The following is a 22,508-nucleotide window of genomic DNA, read 5'->3' on the forward strand; positions in this document are numbered from 1 at the left end:
CATAAGCTGTGTTCAAAGCATGACTTCAGGCTGCCCTGTTTTCCATAAATTTTCTGATTTCTTTGAGAAGAAGTTTTGTCCTACCTGCCACAGACCTGGGGCATGGATGGTGTCCTCCCTTCACTCTTTTCATCTGAAAAGCTGTTGCAAAAGATCAAAGTTAGAGTTGTGCTAACACTTTGAATGGTGAGAATAGTGCTGCTCCACGATGAGCTGCTGGGGCACCACGGGATAGCTTCTTGAAGGACGTGTTGGCAGTCTGCAAGACAGGCAGGTCAGGAGTGGTGTGGGGGTTCACGTGTTAGTCCATCAAGACAGTCTCTTGACTTGTTTTTCCTTTTATTGTTAAATATTAACCTAATTCAAAACATTGGATTCTCTGTGCTGTACAGATGTTCTAGTTCAGTAGTTATAACTTTTACATCTGAGGTACTATTTCAATTAAAAAGACGTAGGAATGCTCTCGGAGGAACGATGGAGAGGACATCTTTCCTGCAGTACACAGCAGACAGCTGAGAGCAGAGCAATAACGGTGTAATTAGTTTCTACATTGGTGGGTCAAATATATAAGAATACAAAGCCACCCACTCTAGCTAAAGGAGATTAGATGTTAGCACAGCTGAGATGAAAACTTTGATCATGATTTAAGTCAATAACAGTAGAGTTTGTCTTTGGGTCCAGCCATTCAGATGAGGAGCTGCTAGCAAAATATTTCAGGTGAAACTATACAAATAAGAACAGGGGGTTTTTTGCATAAGGTAAAGATCTTGGAAGAATTTTCTGCTATCCTGTAAAATGGAGTTTTTGATCATGCACAATGTAATCAGAGTTGAGGTTTTCTTACTTGAGGTTTTTTATTATTTTTGGTCAACATTAGGACTACCTTATTTACTTAATTTGCAAGCTATTCTCATCACAAGATCCCTCATATGAGTTACATGATGTCCTATCTCACGGTAACGCTTAATGAAAAACAACTTATACCAATTCAATAAAAACTGGTCATGTATTTAAAACCATCTCAACTGGTGAAGTGGGGAACGAATGTGGTTAATTTGATGAAAATATCTTTCTCCTCACTGGTGGAGAAAAGCCTCTTATGAAAGTAATGTTTGTCATTTTATGTCCTTCAGGTATTTTTATTAACATTTCAGAAGTCAGATTAAAACAATATAGTTCAAGTTTCTGACTCGAGTGCAATTTGGCTCCTAAATTAACATTGATTTCTTTCTGCGGTGTAATAGTTTACTATTAGGTTCTGCAAACCGCTGTACAGTTACTGCATACTTCTGAGAAACGTTGCTCATATTGAAGCGTGACAAAATTGATTATAATGCTCCTTCATGTAGATGGCATTCTGCTGCCACAGCACATAATCAAGGGCTTTGGCAACATGAAACGAGGGCTTGTATTTGAAGAAGTTAGAGTATTATACTCAAGACATCCCTCCAGCAGATAAGGAGCACATTTTTCATCTTAAAGAGAATCTGTGCCTAACTCTGCCAAGTGATTTTTTTAACTATTATTATTATATTTCCCCCCCCCCAAAGTGATTTCTGGGGTATTTTGGGGGGTACGGAGGGCTGCATCCTGCATTTGCCAGTGGTGCAGTGCAGATGAGTAAGGACAGCAGCCTGTCGAGTGAGCTGCCTCTTCTCTCCATAAAGATTTCGGGTTGACCAGAGGCACGTGAAGCTGCAGAACCAGGATGCAGCTTGGCTCCTCCAGTGGAAGGGAGATGCTGCTCCAGCGTAAGACCAGAATTGCTGCTGTAATGGCCCTGCTTTTGGATGCAAAGGCAAATGAAGAGTTAAAAACGCCTCACACTCCCCCTTCACTGTGTGAGGAGTATCTCCAACACCAACCTGTGAACCACATTGAGGAGTTAGAGAGCTATTAAAGCATGTGCAAACAAATCTTTCAAGCACCGTTTTCTTGGGAAGCGGTGTGTCTGACCTCGCTATTAAAAGATTGTTTCTATTATTCAAATCTGGATTTTATTGTTTCAGAAGCCTATAGGTGCTGATTATTTGTCATTTCTGCGGTGGTTAATTCTGAGGACTTCCGTGATTACCCATTTGAAAGTAATCCCTGTTCCTTTTCCCCAGGAAAACAAGTCCTTGAAATAAAAATTACTGTACTAATTTGCACATATTTACACTTTGCCGGTAGCTACAGGTCCGCATGTTGTATAATTCTGGTATACCAGTAAATGCTGTTCATGACGTTTATGCATTTCTGGGAGACTGTGCTGTAGCAAAGAAAGAGCATCTGTGACAAGCTCTCCTAATATCGGTGAAAAATACCACCAACGGTCTGTTGTTGCTGGTTGTGGCAAAGGCACAATGTAAAGGCCTCAAGGCATTGCTGGTGAAAGTGTAGGGACCAGCTCTTGAGTTAGTGGATGAAAAATATTAATGAAGTTTTTTTAATAACTTTTGTGTACTCTTCTACTTGCTCTGTTGTTTTATGGTAAAAATAAGATTACAGTAAGATTCTGCACACCTCTGTGCATCCACCTCTGGTGAAGCTGCCTTTCTTGCAGCTCTTCCTCCTGGCATCAGCAGGAGCGTGCTCCTCTCGGTGGGGCTGGCTCCCCGGAGGGTCAACATGCAGCTCGCTGTCATCTCTGGAGGTGCTAAAATTTCCCGTCCGCAGGTGGGATGTTAACCCCCTTGAACTTGGTGGGATGCAAAGCGAGGAAATGTTTGTAGTGCCTGAGGAAAAGCACTCCTGGGAAGTCAGTCCTGCCTGGAGTCGATGCTTTCTCCCAGCTCTGAACCACTGCTAGCTCTTCAGCCTCCAGGTGATCCCACTTTAAATACCAGAGAAAATACAGTTCAGGAAAATTGAAGTCTTAATAGAAGATGACTCATCCCTAAAGAGCTCATGCATTTCAAGAAGCAATTTGAAGTATACAGCAGGCTGTGTTAGACTCCAAACTAGAGCCAAAATTAATGGAGAGCTCTTCAGCTTCCAGGAGCGTTCACTTGCCCAGATTGCTCTTCAGCAAAAACAATTACTTAAAATATTTCTCGTAATAGTCAACGTGTTGTAAAGCAATATTTCTCCTAGTAATTGTAGTATTCCTTGTTGCTGCTGGCCTAAGACAGTGTCTTCCCTCTCCTTGGCAAGTGCAGTGCCTTTGAGGTGACAGTTTAAGGGGTTTTGAGTGCGGCTGGTGACACCAACTGGGGTCATGAAAAGACAAGTCTGAACAGTGCGTCAGTCTTGCAAAATTGTCAATCCCCTGATTATTTTTTTATTATTTTTTCCATCAGCAGTCATTGCTCCTTTGAAATGGTTCTGCAAAAGAAATCTGTTTAGTGTAACTTGTGAGTGCATGGGTACAGCCACGATGCCACGCAGCGACGGTCCCCGTTGGCTCCTACCCTGACTACGCTCGGCATTTCAACGAGACATCCAGTCCCTGATAAGACTGTAATGATATTGTTACAACTTGTTTGTCCCCTGGTGAGATTGCTAAATTAGGTTTTAATAACTTCTGCAATTTGGCTGGTATTAGCAAGTGTGTGATGTAGGCACTAGATCGGAGCTAGGGGAGCTTTGAGAAGTAATATTTCTGCTTTTATAGTTTAAAGCAAAGTGGTGCTGTTGACACAAAAGAAAGGAAAAATTGCCAACATCATTCTTCAGGCATTATAATTCATAAAGCCGGTTCTCTTCATATTTTCTGCCTCTTCTCAAATAAAAACAAACAATTTTGAGGCTGATCTGACCTTTTTTGGAACTTAGAGTTGTAGAGCAAACACGAGCTCTTGCGATGAAAGCTCTGCTGCCTGGCAGGCACGGCTGCACTCGGTGCTGCTTCCCCAAGTAACGTCACGGACCATATTGCTTTGGTTGCTTTGATACCTGTTGCACACTGTGCACAAAGATCACGATAATAATTTCTAGACTGAAAGAATTCAGTTCAAAATTCAGAAAAAATATCTTCAGAATGCACTATCTCCAGTGTATTTAGAACAAAATTCTGTTTAATATCAAATGTCTCAAAATTCAGGTGCTCACTGCTTCTGCACCTGGTGTTATTAATGGCACAAGAGAATCTCAAGAAAAAGAGCAAATCAGGAATTATCTTATTAAATGTTTAAGTGGGGAAATCCCAGTATTCCCGACTTCTCATGTAAAGTCAGGTCTACACCCAAGTGTTGACTTGGAATGTGTTGTCTCTTCTTGAGAAACATGTGACATTCTTTGGAAATGAACAGTTGTGACAAGAATATAAATGACCATCAGGGACAAAATGCAAAGCCCTGGACGTTTCTGGTGTTCGTAAATGGCTTTGGTCTTCCTCAGCACAGCACCGTGTCTGCTTTGTTTTAAGCAATGATCTCAGAATTAAAGGTGACATCCTTTGTACCCAGTTCATTGGCTTTTATCTGTTGAAAAACCAGAAAACTGAGGTGGAAGAAGTTACTTTATATGGACAATCTTATAAATAAATACCAATGGGGGCGGGGGGGAGACCCCTGAGGTGCATTTCTTTCAATACACTACCTCCTTTACCACAGCCAGCTAATTGTTTGGTGCCAAAAGTGTGCAGAGCACACGTGTTTAGTGAAGCGTCCAGGATATGGCTGGGCGGGTGGCTCCGTGAACCGAGGTGCTCGAGGAAGCCCGCGCTGTGCTTGGCCGTGCGGTCGTGCCGGTTTGTACAGGTATTGCGTGCGTCCGCCGCAGAAAGCAGAAGCCAATGCTCCCGGTCCCATGGCGCTGCCAGTCGAAACCATTAACAGCGATGGAGCATGTAAGAGGAAAGTAAAATGTGACCAAAGTGAAGGGGTTCTTTGTTGAATTAGCACGGATATATCTACACCAGCAGGTCCCCGTTGGGCTAGCAGGAGGTCTGGGAAGCCCGTCAGAGTTGCGGTGAGTTTTATTTCTCTAATTTTATTTCTAAACTTTGTTTTCAATTACACAAACGTTTCCTGATAGCATTTGAAAGCAACTGGTATTTCTGCGGCTTTATTGCTTTTAGCTAGAGACCCCACTTTGGACTTGACTGTGCGCGTATGCTTGTCACATCTCAGGATAGATTGTCCTGTTTCTATCAACTTACATCTGCCGCCGATTACTGGGGAGGGGGGAGAAACCAAAAACCCTTTATGTAAACTTCACTTCTTTTTAATATAGAGCAATAGCTTCTAGACCTTTCATGGCTCTTTCTCATTCTTCATGAGATACATATGTATATCAGCTATAACACACTGTCAGCGAACAGTGGTTTTCAATCAAAAAGACTGTCAGTAAAGCTGATTCACTAACAAGAAAGCTGTCAAGCTGTGACAGCTGCTGTCTTTGCAACCCCAAACAATCTGTTCAGTGCTAACTCTGACTTATGCTTCCATTTATTATACAGTAGTAATGAGTTCTGTCCTTAGAAATATCATTTTGGTGAGTACACCTAGCTACTTTGTTATCTATGTAAAATATATCAAATCAGATCCAAGGTGTACGTGGTAACTTTTCTGCAAAAAAGTTCTACTTCTGTCTTTTGAATTATTTTTTTGAATTCCAAATCTAGTTTCAGCACCTACCTCATTTTTAAGTTAAGCATGAACCTGGAGATTTCATTACTGCTGTAAGCTGAGAAGAATATAATTTCTTTTTTTCCCATTGTGTTGAAAAAGAGCATATAACCTTAAACACAACACTGGTATCTACAGAAAGGAGTAAAGGAATTTGTCATTATAGGAACTGTTCTGGTGCTTAATAATCCGAGGATCTTGGAGACTGCAAAAATTCAACCCAGACGAGGAACTGAGGAGTCAGGCTGATGCTGCTGTCTAGATGCGGATGCCAGTATTCGAATTGTCAACCTTTTCTTTTAAAACGAAAAAAAAAACCCCTAACAGAAAGAGCACCTTGACAATCTCCTTAAACAATCTCTTCCAGCAATAGCTTACCAGACCTAAATCTCCCTTGTTTCAGTTTTGGTTGATTATTACTTTCCTGGCCCATAAAGGAGATAGGGAAGAGCTGGTTTCTTTTTTTTCTTCTGTCTTGCATATTTAGTGATGCAATGTATCCCTAGTAAATCACCTTTATTAGCTCCACTAATCCCAGTTCCTTCTGCTTTTCTGAACTTCTGGTACTTCAGCTGAGACCACGCTTGTGCCCCATAAAGTCAGTGGTTTGCACTAGACAACGCGTGTGCTGAGCGTCCCGGGGAGGTACTGGCCTCTCTTCCCAGCACTGCGCGTTGTCAGATGCCTCCTCCTGCTTTTCTGCTCCACCATCTGGGAAGAAGGGAAGGTTGGTCACCTGAGAGACTCCAGGACTGTATAGCAATAAAGCTTAAACTACAGCAGAGAGAGAACAGTCTTCTATAAGCTAATTGTCTCAGGTCATCAGATGAATATAGTAAACTTCACCAAAGATCGGCATAAAGCAAACGATGATGATGATGATGTTATTTCTGAGACCTTAGAAAGGCTGGGTGAGGTCCTGGGGACCAAGACTTGGGGTCCCCAATGTTCAGAGGCAACTGGCAGTCGCCTGGCCTGTCTCCAGTCCCCAGACACATGCTGGACCTGCAACAAGATGTGTTTGTACCTGGGAGATAGCCTGAGGAGGGTAACAGCTACCGGGGATTCATCAACAACAAATCATGGTGTCTCGCTAATTCCCATTTGTCGCCGGGGAAGGCAGATGATGTCATGTGTTGACATTCATAAGCTTTTGATGTGTGGCACTTACCGGTGCAAGTGTGAGAAACATGGATGAGAAAAACCGTCCATGGTGAGGATGCAAAATTATTTAGAAAATTGTCATCAAAAGGCGCCTTGCCCAGCCAAAGGGATGAGGGTCCCCAGGGTTTGTTCTGTGTCCCACGCCCAGGTTTTTGATTAGCAATCGTGTTGCGTTTTCAGGTAGGGTCAAACTGCAAGGCTGGTGGTACAGAGATGCACCCCCCCAAGTGTTTCGGTGGGCTGGGCACTACACGGGGTAGCGCTGAGCAGCAGGGTAGCTTTTTCTTTAATTTTGATAATCTACGTATGGCATGGTTTCTCGTTGCCCTTGATGTCTCATGCCTGCCTTTATCTGCTTTTTGTGCTTCCTGGCTGCGCTCCGGTGGGACTCGAGCAGGTCTCTTGCTGCATTTCTGACCTACTCTGAGATATTTTTCATTTTTGTTCCAAACTTTCTTTCCTTGGAAAACTACCAGCTTGCTTTCATTCACTTTCTCCTCAGCTTTACTGCCAAAAGATCTACTTAGTAATTCCTGGAATTTGTTGAAGTCCGTTGCTTTTATCTTCCTTAGAGGGAGAGAAATAGCAAAGTAAAAGCGCTCATGTTTATTTGCACCCAGGCTCCCGGCCAACTCTTCCTTCTGGATTGGCATCAGATGCATGAAAGCATTCCCATTCCTCCTCCTCGTTCCTTAGTACCACTCCAGGATGCTGCTACTCATTTTTCCCCTTTCACCTCCACAGACACGTTTGAATAAATTGCTGAGATAAAGGAACGGCAGCAGAGTGCGAGGGCACGCTAATTGTGTGGCAGCTTTTCCATTAGGAACTGCCGAGGGAGGGAGGTTTGCTGAGCAGGGGAGCTGCTGAGCCCGGCTCAGGTAGGATGCCCGGCTGCCCCGGGCAAACAGACACGACGGCACGTTATCCTTCTTCCCCCACGTCCTGCCACGTTGGTGCTCAAACGTCCCCTTCCCAAGCTAGCTCTGGTCCTCCAGCATTCCCCAGGAATGTGCATTTGCTCCTGTCTATGGAGCGCTGCAGTATCGAACAGCAAGCCTGCGTGGCGTAAAACACCTTTATCTTTGCTCCCAGGTAAGCCTCGCGGCTGGGAGATGCTGCCCTGCCTTTCAGCACAGAGCTCCCCGTCGCCGGGCTTTCCCCCCTGCCCGCCTGGGGCCGTGTGGCCCCTCTCAACACGTGGAGAACCGTAACGCGATAGAGTTAATACAAATGGGGACTGAGAATCAGACCGGGGTGTGTGGCGTGTGGGAGAAGCTAACCCCGGCTGTTCCCCAGCCACCTTGTCCTGGGGAAGATGCTCTCCTGAATTTCAGAGGTGCCCTTCGCCTTGAAGTCCTCCGGCCAGCGCTTGCCAAACGACTCGCTGTGGGTGTCGTGCAGTTACGTGTTGCTCCAGCTCTGCTCTTTCCCCTCTCTACAGCGGGTGCGGCGTCGGGACTCCGAAGTTGTGCCTCTCGATCTCCCCACGTGCCACACTGAAAGCTTTAAACCCTTTTCTAGTAGATCCCCTTCATATATTTCAAAGACGACCATCAGCGGCTCTGCTGGGTCCTGTCGATACCATGTTTTACGCCATGAGACATAAAAGTTTGTTCTTCTGACTCAGGTAACTACAGCTGCTTGGCCATTCTTTGCTGATGAGAAAGTATCGATGACAACTTTTCCCTCAAATTACAGCAGCAAGAGCAACAGTGTATAAAAAGAGGGATTTCATGACAAGAGCTGTCTTGGTTATACTAACGCTCTTTCAAGTTGCAGGGTTTTTTCCATTTTTTGTTTTGAAAACTGTGAAATTCTCCTTTATTGCAGATCTTTCTGGGCCTCATTGAAAGCCCACTGAAGTCAATATAAAGACTTTGACTTCAGTTAAATTTGAATCAAGCTGCACTGGCCGATGAAAGATTAAAACCAACTCCACCCTATCAAACCCCCCCAAACACTGAGCATTTATATCCCTATTTGTTTTGTGCATCTGTTCCTTCTAAATTACCAACAAGTCTTGCATGCAAAGGCAGGATTTGGTCCATGTTTGTTCATCGTGGTTTGAATTATGCCCGCGGAAGGGTGAGTGCGGTGCCGTCGGAGGAACGCCGGTATGAGATGCCTCTGACTTGGCGTCCTCCCCCAGCTGCTCTGATGGACGTTACGAGGTCCCTGGCTGCGGGGAGCACACGGACCTGAAGGGTTTGTTCATATTGTGCATTTATATGCGGTGGCACGGCTTGTTCTATGAAATGGGACGTAACTATCTGCAGAAAGACGGCGAGTCATACCTGGGCTGGGTGGCCGGGGAGCATCCCCCGGCTGGGGCCAGCGCCCCGCTGACAGCGCAGGGGCTGTTAACACCCAGCTCTGCGGCCGAAGGGGGTTTGATGTGACGCTGTCAATGCTCACGTAAAAATATTAGTCTGTGTAGCAGCCTGGGGGAGCCCAGGTTGCCTAGCCCGGGGACGCGGAGCAGATGCTGGTGCGTGCCTGGAGCTGCCCGGGTGCTGTCGACCCGCTCGAGAAAAGGGTTTGTGTTCCTGCGCTAGAGCAACTCCGCTCTCGGGGCTGAAAATACATCTGCAGAGCTGCCTTAGCAGGAATGCCGTTAGCAAAATGCTTTGTCGGAAAGTAGAAGGATTAAATAGACGAGGCAGTAAGATAGAATCTGATGGGCAGAAAACCAAAGCAGTTCTTCCACCTGCGCGCTACCTTGCGTTTTCTTACGGAGCTCCCCAGAGGTCTTTGCTTTGCTGGTTTGGGGAGGTTTTGTTCGGTTTCTTCCTTTTCTTATCACGCCACTACTTTTAAAACACACTGTTAAGAATTCCTGTCTGCTGGCCTATTATTTATTAAGTATTATTTTGTGTTGCTGATTTTTTATTTTTTCCTCCCACGTGACAATTACTTGCAGATTTTAAGCTTTCCTCTCAAGGCTGAGGGGTTTGTATTCAAAAACATAAATCGTACCGCTGCCAGTGATTTTGATGGTCTGTTGTAGTGCAATCGATTAGACGGAGCTCGGGGAGATGCGCATTTCGGGAAACTCTGATGCGCCCTGTGACGTGCCAAATTACACGCAGGGAATGCTTGAGAATCCACTCGGTGTTTACACGATTGTTTAATTAATCAACATTGAAAGTATGCTGTCTTGTAAAGTTAAATCCTGAACAGGAAAGGGAAAAGGACAAGAGAGATGCTGGGTTACATCTAGAGACGCGGGAGCTGGAGTGAATCCTTACTGACACCTTGTGTGTCTGCATATAAAATTTACGTGCGTGCAGGCATCAAGATCCCACTGAATTTGGTGGGGTTTGATAAGGCATCCAGAAAAGATGGAAAAAAATAAGCTTATCAGTTGCGTAGCCCAGTGATTGTTAAAGGCATGTCTCAAATGTTGCCACACGCTGGAGAAGTTTCTGATACGAGGAGGCATTTATTAAACCACTCCGATAATTTGGGAATAGGTAGGGCTGCCGCTCTGAACAAATTAGAGAAATTAAATAGTCTAGATTATTGTAAGATCATCTTAATTTATATAAAAGTACAAGTAATGCTACTTCACTTGTAAAGATTTGTTATTTTACGGGTAAAACATTATTTGTGTGCATATATATATCTAAATTAATATATTTGAATATCACTATATCTGTTTTTCTGAGGCAGAAAACAGAACTCAGAAACCTGTTCTCCTACCTGAAAGTCTTTATCTTAACCCACTGGAGAGCAATTTCACTGACAAAAGACTATGTTAGGATGCCAAATTAAAATCTGATGAAAACTGGGAAAATAAAAGACTTTTTTGACATTTACAATTAATGCCACAAAAATGTGAGTTTAATCAGACAATATGGTTAATCACAAAGGTGAAATTGGAAGTTGCTAGCCCTGAATGCTAGTGTAAAAGTTAATAAATTCAGCTCATAATCATTATGCACATGTTAGTTATAATAATTTACTGTCCATACCAAATCTTTATAAGCATTGTAATTAAATATAAAATGCACATTAGAATTATAATGAGTAATTAGGGCAACATAACTAATATGCATAAAAGTCCCGAAGCTCATTACAATGTTAAAAGATGAAACCTGTTGTAGCCGGAGGTTTTTCGCACGCTTTCTGTGCCTGTCTGAATGCCGGTGTATTGCGTGCATTGTTTTAACTGTTCCTTTAGGCGTTTAAAAGCAAAATGAAAATATTTGGGTAGGAAAAACCAGATTCAGCAGTACTTTGCATCCTTTCTGGATGGAACATTAGTGGCAGAATTTGGTTTCCCAGCACAAACGCCTCACTCATGCGAACGTGTCGGTGATATCAGAGGGGCAGAAAGTCATTATAGGAGTGGGAGACGAAGACGATAGTTTCAACATCTTTCTCGTTAACACACAGGGGGAGAGATGGAGTGAGGTGAGTACTCAGCATCATCACGGGAGCCTTTAATAGGGGTATTTACTGAAACTTCGATTGTTTCACTAAAACTAAAGGGGAGGCGCACACGGGAGTGCGCGTCCGCGCTTGATGATGTGCTCCTCTCCCCCCGAGGCTCTCGCACTCCACGGAGCGAATTGCCTAATGAATCTGTGTCGCATGTGGTTGTGGGACGGGAATCACTCAGCCCTCACGCCGCTTTTCTGGCTGATGCCGTGTGGTGCTCCTGTCCTGCCTGCTGCTTTTCTCTGCTCCTAAATAAGGACAGTAGGTAGTTGTACTTTTCCCGTGCTCAGTTAGCAATAACTGACGTCGTGATGGCGCGAGGTGACGTAGAGGCACGTTGTGCTTTGCTGGGTAAGACTCCCGTGAAATGACGCCGAACCCGCGGCGAGCAGCTGTGGCATCTTGCGTCGCCACCTGGTTCGTGTCGGGTCTGGTTCTTCTCCTCCCTCACACGCTTCTCATGTCAAATCCTTCATGTAAGGATGCATAAATGTATTACTAACGGCCCAAAATGCATGTGTTTTGGGTCAAGAACAGCCTTACCTCCGGAGCCACGTCACGTAGGGACAAACGCCAAAGGGTGTTAGTAAAACTCCCGTTAAGCCGAGTCTCTGAGCACCCACTCGAGACAGCCTTTCCCAGCAAGGCGCTCACACGCATTTGAGAAATTGATATTAAGTAAGTTCCAGTAATTTATTTTCAAGTCAGAAACGAAGCATTTATTTTAAGTGCTCTGCTCCACAGGGATGAACTGTGGGAGAGGATTGAACAAGGATCCACCATAGGGAGAGTAAACCTACAAACACGAGGCACAAAAGCCCGGTGCTGCTGGCAGATAGATACAATCATATTTTTTTTCTTTGTTATTTTATATAACCATTATTTAGGAGATATAAAAATGACAAATACATTTAAAATTATTAGTCTTACACAACGCTTTCTTGTTAACGTCGCTGTTACGTCTTACTGCAGCATCTTCTGTCAGGCCACTAACTTTTGTGGGGTATTCTCGCCCCGTGGCTGTCACCCCCTTCCTCCTCCTCCTGCGGGCTCTTCCAGGTCAGCGGTCCCGCTCTCTGCGGATGCTCTGCACCTTTGAGACAAGTCGTTATTTTCTTGCTCACTTGTGTGTTTATTATTACTTGCACCGAAGCGCTCCGCACGCACTCGGAAGCACGTCTGTGTCTGCAACGCAGCCGGAGTCTCTTCCCTGGTAACTTGGGGAGGCAAAGCCTCCCGTTGTGGGGGCTGCGGGCTTTGGGGGAAGGATTTCTGGAGCCTTGCCTACCCCGTGCCGCCCTTCAGCCTCCGATTCTTTTCTGTTGGATCTTTAACCAATATTTCTCTTATTTTTCCACTATTATTCCAGCCGTAACTACTTTATTTTAAATTTGTTTATTAAAGCTGTTTCTTTTTCCCTTTTTAATCTTTCATCAGGTCTTTAAGCTTATGTCCAGCTGTATTTCTTCCTCACCTTCTATTGCCCACTCGGGGCTTTCGGTAGCAGTGGTTTGATCAATCAGCTGAATACGGCAGGATTGCATCATTAATGATACTAAACCATTTTCTGTAATAGTTTAAGTCACCGTTATTAAACTCCTGAATGAAAACATTTTCCTACGTGGCCAATATTTATCCTTGCTCTCGATGCCACGTCAAAGCCGCTCGCCGCCGGGGCGGTGGGTGACGTGCGGGGTTACCGTTGCGATGCGGGCAGCGATGCTGGGGATTGGGAAGGCATTAATTGCCGTTGGGATTGAGCAGGGTTTACATTGTCCCCCTTGGTAATTTAAGAGTGCCAGATCCCCCAGTCCCTGCGCGGGGCAGGGCGTGCGCTGGAAGCCCCACGGGCTGCTCGTGACACCCTGCACAAGGGTGTCAGCACAGCCTTGGCAAGTTTCTTGGCAATGCAAAAGAAAATAAAGCAAGCCGTAAAGAGCGGCAGAAGGGTCTGATGAGGTGGAGGTGGTCAGGCAGAGGGATAACCAGTGCTGCAAAACGCAGAGAGTCCTGTCGCAGCGGGGAGGAATGGGGTGAGGGAACCATCGCCACATCTGTTTGGGGAATTTTCTAAATTCTTGGGGTGCTCCCGGGGAGGAAAAATCGTGGTGTTTTCTGTATGCTTATTATAACCTCTCCCAAACACCTGCAGCCAGCCCCGGCTGGAGGTGGGATGTTGTCGGCCTCCGTCCCTCTCTGATTTCGCGCATCCCTGCTGTTCGGGGCAGCTCTGGTGTCAGGGGGATTGTTCGCCGAAGAAAAAAAGTATGTTGGGTAACTGCGATGGCAGAATTGAATTGAACCTCGTGAGCACTTGTTAATATGATATATGAGCTTTCCTCTTGCTAAATTATATGTATTTAGATCCATATAGTATTCCTTCTGATTGTTATAACCTCAGAATCTTTTACCTGGAGGAACACCCATGCAGCCCCAGGAGCCCCAGAACGCAGAGGACTGCAGCAATAATGTCCTCTCAAAACCGAGTCTTTGCTGGCTTTGTAGAAAATTATTTTTTAAAAAAATATGAAATAGTGGCGAGAACCTCTTCCCATGTGTTTGTCTCTTTCCTTTCCAAAGCACGCCTTGGCCAGCAGCAGGTATTCAGGTGGGTAATTTCATCTGGAGTTATTCGGTCTTCCACACCGATGGGAGCAGGAGGGTCTGAGGGATTTTTGGCTCAGCACGTTACTAATCAGTGCACCAGAAATGTGCCTGCATCGCATTGTTCTCTTCATTCTAAAACCAAGAAAATAACCTGACAATGAAAGATCAGAGAGAATGGTGGCTCTAAGCTATCTTCGGTTTGTGTTTTCATGCCAGTATTAACCGGGGATTTCCTAGAGCAGGGAATATTGATTTTAATTTTTATTCAGAACAAACAGAAGATGAAATCCTTCTGAAAGGGAGATCTAAGAAAACTTCCTTTTCAGAAGTTTTTCCAAACAAAACTCTGCCTCACTGGACAGAAAAACCTGGAATGGTGATTTGTAGCGGGATCCAGCTGGCATCCCCTTTCCAGCTGCACCAGGAACGCAGTGCCTGGGGCTCCTGCCTGAAAAAACATCGGCAAGCTGTATGTTTTTATGGATCATTTAATTTTAAAATTTATTACCAGTGATGTCCTGCATTTATTTAAAAGAAACAAACAAAAAAATCCTCCCCCTCCCCAAAAAACCCACAAAACATCAAGCTAAAGGTGGGCAGGCCATGTTGAGAAGCACGAAGGTGGTACTTTTGGGGGGAAAAAACCTTTCTACCTGACTCAGGTCTTTGCTGGCCTTTCGTTTGCTCTTTCTGCCTAACTCATGAGAGTTAAATATTGTCCGTATAGTATGCACGTGGTGTGGTACATTAATTTTAAACTCGTTTTTTTGCTAATAATCCTACCCACTCTGAATTAGAAAAAACCCCAAATATTTCCACACCCTTTGTATAACACAGAAAATGTTTGCCTCTTACTGCAGAGCTTTCCAAGGACCACTGCGCGGTGATGTGGAGAAAGGGCTGGATAATGCTGTTTCCCGCGGTTTCAGGGCTTGCAGATCCCATGGGATGGTCGCGGCTCCCCTCTTGCACAGGGTAGAACCCTTGGCCGTGACAGATCTTCCCAATGTCTTTCAGTACCCGAAAGACAAAACCCACAGTCACTGAAAATCTTCCCAGTATCTTTCAATGGTGATGGAAATACATGAGATATCCGTAGCTTAAACTCAACGCTCAGTTCATGAAAGCTTGCCCAACGTACGGACCCAGTGCATTATCCCGGTTCCTCTCCCAGAATTTCCCCCCAAAATAGATGATGCCTACTTATGCCTGCCATGGTCGGTTTATTCCGGGTGCAGCAAATCTCCGTCCATCCCGCGGGCAGGTGTCCCGGCACTGCTGGGGGAGCGCCCGTGCAGCGGGCAGGGCTGGACGTTGTCGCAGCACCCAGGAGGGCGGTGGAGAAGGCTGCAGTGACCAGTAAAGGAGCAGCACGGGGTAGCACCCCCGCGCAGGTGAGGACTTGCACCAGTGTAAGATGGGCGATCGGGCTTGTGCCACGGAAATCCCAAGGGGCAACGGGGGAGGAGATGCCGTGTTAGGTCAGAAACGGCAGGATGTCATCGCGTGCAGGAAGGCATCACGTGCAGACCACGTGGAGCAGCCTTCCTGTTCCACGTGGCGGCATCTCCCCGGTCGTACTGCGTCTCGTGTCGGGCACGCTCACTCAGGCAAAGCGTGGGTGAACTGGGGGACTTCCAGGCACCACAAAAAACAAGCACATTTTTTGGCAAGTGTGATAGAATTGAGTTACTTTTAGGCTGAGTTTCTTTAGATAAATGAGGACTGAGAGAACGAGCGCACAAGTCTTTAAATGGGTAAAAGTTTTCTTCAGAGAGAAATTGAGTCCTGCTCTTCGTATCACCGGGGACACAATAAGTAACAGTTCAAAACTGCAGCGAGGTGCGTACCTGTAACGGTGCGGATAAGCACGTGCTGGTGCGGTGCCATCCCGGCAGGCTGCGGGTCTCCCTGGAGCTCTGAAACCTCGGGCTGGAGGGGTCCATGGGAACCACCTGAGTCGGGCTGGCCCCGCTTTGGGCAGGGGGGTGGGCCAGGTCCCCCAGCAATCCGGAACCACGGTGTCGGGCGGGGTAAACGGGGGAGCGAGCTGCTCAGAGCTTTCAGCAACCTCCACTGACCGTGTGCCCGTGCAGTAGCAGACATTGATTTTCTTCCATCATCCAGGTGATGCTTCTGTCTCATTTAGCTTGCACAAGTTTTGCTTTTGTATGGTTCATCTTGCCCAGATTTAGCGTTATTCTTTTGAACGCTTCAGGAGCACAAGCCGATCCAGAGCTCTGCGGCGCTCTGGGTAGCTGCTGGTGCCAGGCGGTGCTGCGGGAGCAGAGGCAAAAGGCAACCGGTTCACAGCTCTTCATCTGATCAGTCTCACTCAAAGCTATTTTTTTAAAAGTCTTGACTGCACAAATGCTTCATTTCTCAGGAAGGAGTAAGCTTTCTATGTCCCTGTTATTTTTATGGAGTAATAAAAAAAAAAATCTTTTTTTTTTCTATGCAGATTATAGAGAAGTACTCATGCAAATTGGTTATACGTTTATTATCCACTTGAAATTTTAATGGTTGAAAGTTAATGAATTTGTGGATTGCTTTGATGTAATCATTGGGAAGAGAAAGTTGAGGGCAGAGGGTGTGTTCGCCAGCTGTGGGAAATGGTAGTCGGTCTGTCCGCCCGACTCAGGTAGGATGCGAGCGATGGGTGAGAGAGAACCAGTTCTCTGTTTAATCCCACCCGGAACATCCGCACGCGGTTTTGTTAAACGCCCAGACTCGCGTGTAAGGGCTGAGAGTGCGCGTTTGCTTTCCCCGGGCTGGGACAGCTGGATTCCTGCACGATGCCCTACACATCTGGAAATGAGCCGGTGATGGCGTTGGTGACGGACGGGTGTGCGACGAGATGTGCGGTGGAGGTGACCCGCCCGTGCGGGGATCCTGGCTGTCGCTCTGCTCTTCTGGGCATCTGATGTTCCTGTAGCGCGGCCGGGTCCCCTGAAAGGTTCTGGTCCCTTGGCGTGGCACGCTGAGCCGTGGGTGAGGGGGCGAAAGAAGCAGACAAGAGGCAGTCAGCATCTTACACGTACATAAAACACCTTAAAGCAACATCTGGAAAACTGCTTGGGAAAAAAATAAACAGATTTTTATTTATAAGTTCTGTGTTTTGGTTTTTATAGCGGTTTTATGATGCACATAAATTATTGTTTAAAAACAGAAAATGTAAAAGAAATTCCAGGGAGAAGGCAGTTGTTGTTCAGCCTTTCCTTTGATAATATCTTTCCTGAGGAATTTGTGGTGTTTTATTTTCAGCTTACTGTTGCTTTTTGCTGGCAACTGGAAAAAACTGACAATCGCTTTTTATCTTTATTTGTATCTGTAGTTCTAAGCCTAAAATGTTTATTGCTATTTGCAATGTTTACTATTTAAAAAGACAAAAAATACTTACTGAAACACCTCTGTTTCCAGTAGAATACTGGAAAAGTCAAGCTGTTACACGGTATTTACCGTTGGCTCGTAATTGCGAAGGTAAGTTTGTTCTTTTAATGCGCAAAACAGGATCTCAAAAGCCAGCGGGGCTGACGGGGTTTCTGGGGCATTTGCAGAAGAGGGGCGGTGCTGGCCACGTTCCCTCTGCTTCGGACCCTGCACCCCGGCGCTGCCGTACCCCTCCAGCTCGGGGGGGCTCCCGGGAGAGCCCGGCGGGACCCCGCAGCCTCTCAGCCACCACCGCTTGGGGCATCGTCCGCTTTTTGCCGATTCTCAGGTTTTAAATATATCTCGTATGACGCTAACACTCTACAAATAGCTATGCTTTATGTTGAGTAACCGAGTTGGAAAAAACAGCTTTTTTGAGCATGGGATTGATATTTCTTCATGTCTCAGTTATGTTTTTTACAGCAGATACACAGAATATATGTCAGAATCTGCTGTGTGGGATAATTTTCACACTGCTGGAAGAAAACGTGGTTGAATGTGAATCAAGCTGGAAAACGTGCGCCAGGCTGAGAGTAACGTAGAGCGTGCTGAAGAGAAGCGGCGTTAAACGATCTGCGTGCCTAGATGCAAATATCCATTTTACAATTCTTTTTTTTCAGTTGCCCCCACAATTCAGGAACTTAAATCCAGCGGTGTGATGCTTGGAGGGAACGGACTGATACGGTGCGAAGGTGCAGGAGTTCCTGCCCCGGTCTTTGAGTGGTACAAAGGAGAGAGGAAGTAAGTAGCCGGCACTCGCCGACCCACTCGTGCTGCTGGGGATGCTGCCCGCCCGCGGGGACCCGGGTGCAAGAGCGAGGAGACCGCCGGGCTGGGTTAGTCCCCCGTGATGACAAGGCCAGCAGGCTGTCCTGAAATTAATGCCGAGCTTTACGGAGCGGGTGCCTGGAGGTGTCGGCTACCAACGGCCGTGCTGCACGGCTTTTGGGGGAGTTTCTCCGTTTCTTTGTGGTTTTAGTTGCTACGCTCCAAAATGAGGCGTAATCAGGCTGTCCGTGGCTGGGCTGTGATGGTGATAATTGCAATAATGAGCCTGACGTTTAAACATGCTTTAGTAATTACAGCCTTTTAAGTATAATAACCTGAAAGGGACTGAAAAAGTCTACTAAAAGGATTTAATTTTGATTTTAAATTCATCTTCATGGGTTTTCCTGCTAAGGGTGTTGAGGTGGAAAGGTTGTTTCATGAACAAGACTTTCAGCCAAGCCTTAACGAGTATGAATTTTCACCCCGTTGTGCCATCAGTGGTCAAGACCCCGGGCTGATAGTCCACAGGCTCGAGCAGAGCTGCTGCACGTCGCAGCATCCAAGAGGGGCTCAGGGGAGCGCGCTCTGCTTGAACCCTAAAAACTGACTCTGCTTCTGGTTTATCTATAGTCAGCTTCCCTTTCCGTGCTGTGTAACGGTAACAGCCATCTCTGCAGGGGCTTTTTTTTTTTTTTTTTTTTAAAGCAGCTCATTGGACAAGTAGATTTTTTTTTTTTTTTTTTTAATAGGAAATTTTGTTTTACAGCTCTTGGCTTATCTGAGAGCTTGTTTCTGTTACATTTACATATCCGTGCAAAAGCAAGTGGACACTGTCCCTTGTAAGTGACTGTCCGTACGCAACTCCTAGCTTCTGGAATTTCCTGGCTTCCAAGTGCTGGGTTTCTCGGCTCAAACATCCCATTAAACCTGGGAGTTGACATGAGAATATTAATGGCCATTTTTCATAGAAAGCCATCTGTCAGCTCGTTCCTCACTGGCCAGCTGCTCCCCTTTAGGAGCATTAGCTGCTTCGTGAATTTTGAGAGCAGTCATAACTATCACGCTTTGACCATATCCTAAAGCATTCTTTAAAACAATATAATCGATCTTTACTATATGTAACAGTAAATGGTTTTCTTCTGTTGGAGAAATTAATCTGCATCTTATTTCCCAAGATGCACAATATATTGTACACACGTTCGGGGGAGCTGCAGCAGAAACATATTTTATGTAGAAAGTATTGCAGCACAGGTTTTAGCACTCTGGATTCAATTAGCCATTTCCAGCACGATAATCACCTTTCTATTTATAACAGTGACCAATTCCTTTCTTCCTGAGAGCACTCAGTGCCACGGCAGCAGCAGGAAAAGACTAAGCCGAGCATTTCAGGATGCCAAAGTTGTGCCTTCTGTTTTGTGCTTCAGTTGGTGTACCACCTGAGGCTTGCTATAATCCACAAGAATACTGTCCTGATTTGTCTTACTGCTCAAATATGATGTTAAATCTAATGGTCCATCCTTTTTTGGTAAACCGTTGTTGACAGATATGCTAGGCAGATATGCAGGTATAGGACAAGACTAAATTTATATACTGGGAGTGCCCACCCTGCTCTATTTGCTGCTAATAGAATAGAGACAATCTGGTTTTCTTCAGTTAGTCTTGGATTGGGACTTTTTTTTTCCCCCCTGTAGATCTTGATGAATTGTTGAATAAATGAACAGTGGGAGTTAGATCGGAAACCCTAAGTATATGTTCAGTGTCCAAAACAAGCCTTTTGGGTGTGTAAACTGCACTGTTGTTACCCAGATTAATGTAAAGTCAGGCCCACGGGATCATCTCGTCGTAGAACAGCCGTTAAAACTAAACATAGAAGCAGTCGCAGACTACATCCAGCTAAAACTACGGGGCTTCGAGGCAGAGAGCGTGCAGGACTAATTCTGCCCGATCCCTGAGCTCACGAGAGTTGCTGCTGTCGGGTAACTTCCCGTCGGCGCTGGGGCACGGCGTGCTTTGCAACGCTCGTCCCTGGCCAGTGCCAGGCGAGGGGCCCAAAGCCCCGGGAGCTGCACCCATGGGTGGCTCTGCAGGGATGGAGCGGGCGGGCTGAGCCCCTCTGCTCTCCTGCTGCAGCTGGGGGAAGGCGAGGAGGGGTCGCACGGGCACGTTTCAGACCGGTCGGCACTTTACCTCTCAGAAGCGGTGCCTTGAGCTCCGCGCGGGAGCCGTCAGGTGGCTGTGCCGACCCCAAGCCGGGGAGGGTGGGGTGAGCTGGGAAGGGACTGGAAATTTGGGGGAAAAGATAGTAAAAGCATCTTAAAATTATAAAAGTGTGCAAGGATTCCCAATGGAGAGGAGAATGGCTTCACCGTGCTGACTCCCGCTTTCGGAGACTCACAGCTGTTGATGTTATGTTATAGGGTTACGCAGAAATTAGATCTCAGACATCAAACAGCCACAGGGAAGAAGCCCAAAAGTCACCTTTCTAAAAATATTAATTCCCTTATCCTTGACAAAGCAAACAAGACTTACATTTGAAATAACAAAACTCATTATAATGGCTTAATATATTATGATAACATGAAGGGATTCAAATATGAAACCAAAGGTAGGTACCCCTCGGGGCTGGCACTGATGCGTGATCTTCTTTGGATTATGCGTAGGCATAATCTCTGGAATAAAAAGGAGGTCGCTCTTCCCTTCATAACTAGTGGTACCAAGCAGTAGGGTGAAGAACTGTGTAGGGTGGCTGCACACGACATAAGATGCCGTTCCAGCCCGAGAAGTAACTTGGTAAAACCCAGGCAAGCGATAAACGCCGTGTTCAGTCAATAAGCTGAGCAGAGCGGCACACGGGAGTAATTAATTTGAAAGTAAAAGCATCTGGTTCTTACAACTGCAAATGGAAATCCTCAAAACTGCTGAGTTTATGCTAACTAATGCCGACTCCTCGGTACGTTAATTATGTGGCTTATTGATATGTATATCTATCCGAGTCCATTTACTCCGGTCCCAGTCCCGCAGTGTCAGCCACGTCCTGGCAGGGATGTGGAGGGAAGGTGACGCCGTCCCGGCTGCGCTGGCAGGAGCAGGGCGAGAGGAGGAGGGGAGGAAGGGCTCTGAGCCGGTACCCACAGCGCTCGTCCTTGCGGCAGCCTGGGGAAGCTGACCACACCAGGCAGACGCAGTTAATTTTTTTAATACGAATGTCACCTCTGACGGGGCGTGGGGATGGCAGAAATCCCAACACCCCATTGTTTTCCAGACAAAGAAAATGAGTTAAACCTTACAGCTGTAAACAGCAGATGCTGTAGGTCGAACTGCAGTTACGGAGGGGGCTTGGAAGCAGCTGGTAGGAGGCAGCCCTAGGCGGGAGTGGGGCTGTCTCTGCGGTACCCCGAGGTCCCCTGGCAGAGGGGACGGGGGGTTCAGTCCCCGAAAGGCAGCGGGACGGGACGGTAGAGCGCCCTGCCTCCCCGAGCACCGCGAACACGCCTGGGCTGCTGCCCCGCTGAGGACGCTGCCGCCGGCCGCGAGCCGCGGCGTGCTGGCCTGGGAGGGCCGTAGCAAGGCGTGTTTTGGAGCAGAGGACGATCTCGGGTTTGGCTGCAGGGAGGCAGAGAGGAGGGACAGGCGTTGGCAGTTTGAGGAGAACGCCCATGTGCAGAAGCACGTGCGTTGGTTCGAAGGACAAACTTCTGCCTTTCACAAGGCTGCAGAAAAGATGAATCTTCTAACTGCAGGCTTCACCCCAAACCAGGCGTTACAGTCCTGGTTTTTTAATGTTTCTTGCAAAACCACGTGTGTCCGTGGGCTGCGCTGTGTCCTCTCCCCGAGGACGGGCTGCACGGGGCAGAGAAACGCCCTGCGCGTGCTGCAGCATCTAGCGATGAGCTGGGGACAGAGGCACCCGTGTGACGACGAGAGGTAGTCAAACCACTGCACGCGGGAGCGCAATTAATGATGGACTTGAAATGTTTTTAGACAGGATGCTAAAAGATTGCATTCATTCCCAGGATATATGATAATATCTTTCAATATATCAAACACAAATTGTATACTTAATCTGGAACTCTGCCCCTTATGTGAAATATAAGGAATTATGAGTAATCAGCTGTAGCTAGTATTCTAATAACGCGGTTACCCTTCTCAGCTCCGTGTTTGATCGGACGTGGTTTACCTACAACAGCAGCAACATTTAAATCAGTCCTTGGCTTTGGAAGCAACCCCAAAAGACCCGCACGGTTCCCATGCGATTCAGGAAGCTCAGGCCCAGGGAAGCGGAGCCGGGCGAAAGAGCCCTGGTTCGGCTTTTTCCTGCACCTCGTCACCCGGGTTCTGTTCAGGTTGCTGTCTCAGGACAGAGTGCTGCCGTAGCGCATCTTTCCTAATCGCAAGTCTAATTTGTAGCTGTCGAGGCCTGTAAAGTAAACCGTGGTCACAACCCTCCGTAGTCAGCTTCTGGCTGCCTAATCCTCACCTGCCGTCGGCTGGAGGTGCGTAAGGACACCGGCAGCATCTGAAAAAACACTCTCGGAAAGACTT

General features: G+C 46.5%; 1 protein-coding gene across 1 annotated transcript in view; it reads left to right on the forward strand.

Annotated features, from left to right (window-relative positions):
* NEGR1 (neuronal growth regulator 1) overlaps positions 1–22,508 on the forward strand; it is a 290,238-nt gene that overhangs the window by 205,872 nt on the left and 61,858 nt on the right. Inside the window, exon 5 of the mRNA XM_075759106.1 lies at positions 17,819–17,939. Within this exon, the coding sequence (XP_075615221.1) occupies positions 17,819–17,939 (121 nt within the window). The remainder of the gene's footprint in view (positions 1–17,818; positions 17,940–22,508) is intronic.

This window comes from Balearica regulorum, chromosome 8, assembly GCF_011004875.1.
Source record: "Balearica regulorum gibbericeps isolate bBalReg1 chromosome 8, bBalReg1.pri, whole genome shotgun sequence".
Taxonomy (NCBI): domain Eukaryota; kingdom Metazoa; phylum Chordata; class Aves; order Gruiformes; family Gruidae; genus Balearica; species Balearica regulorum.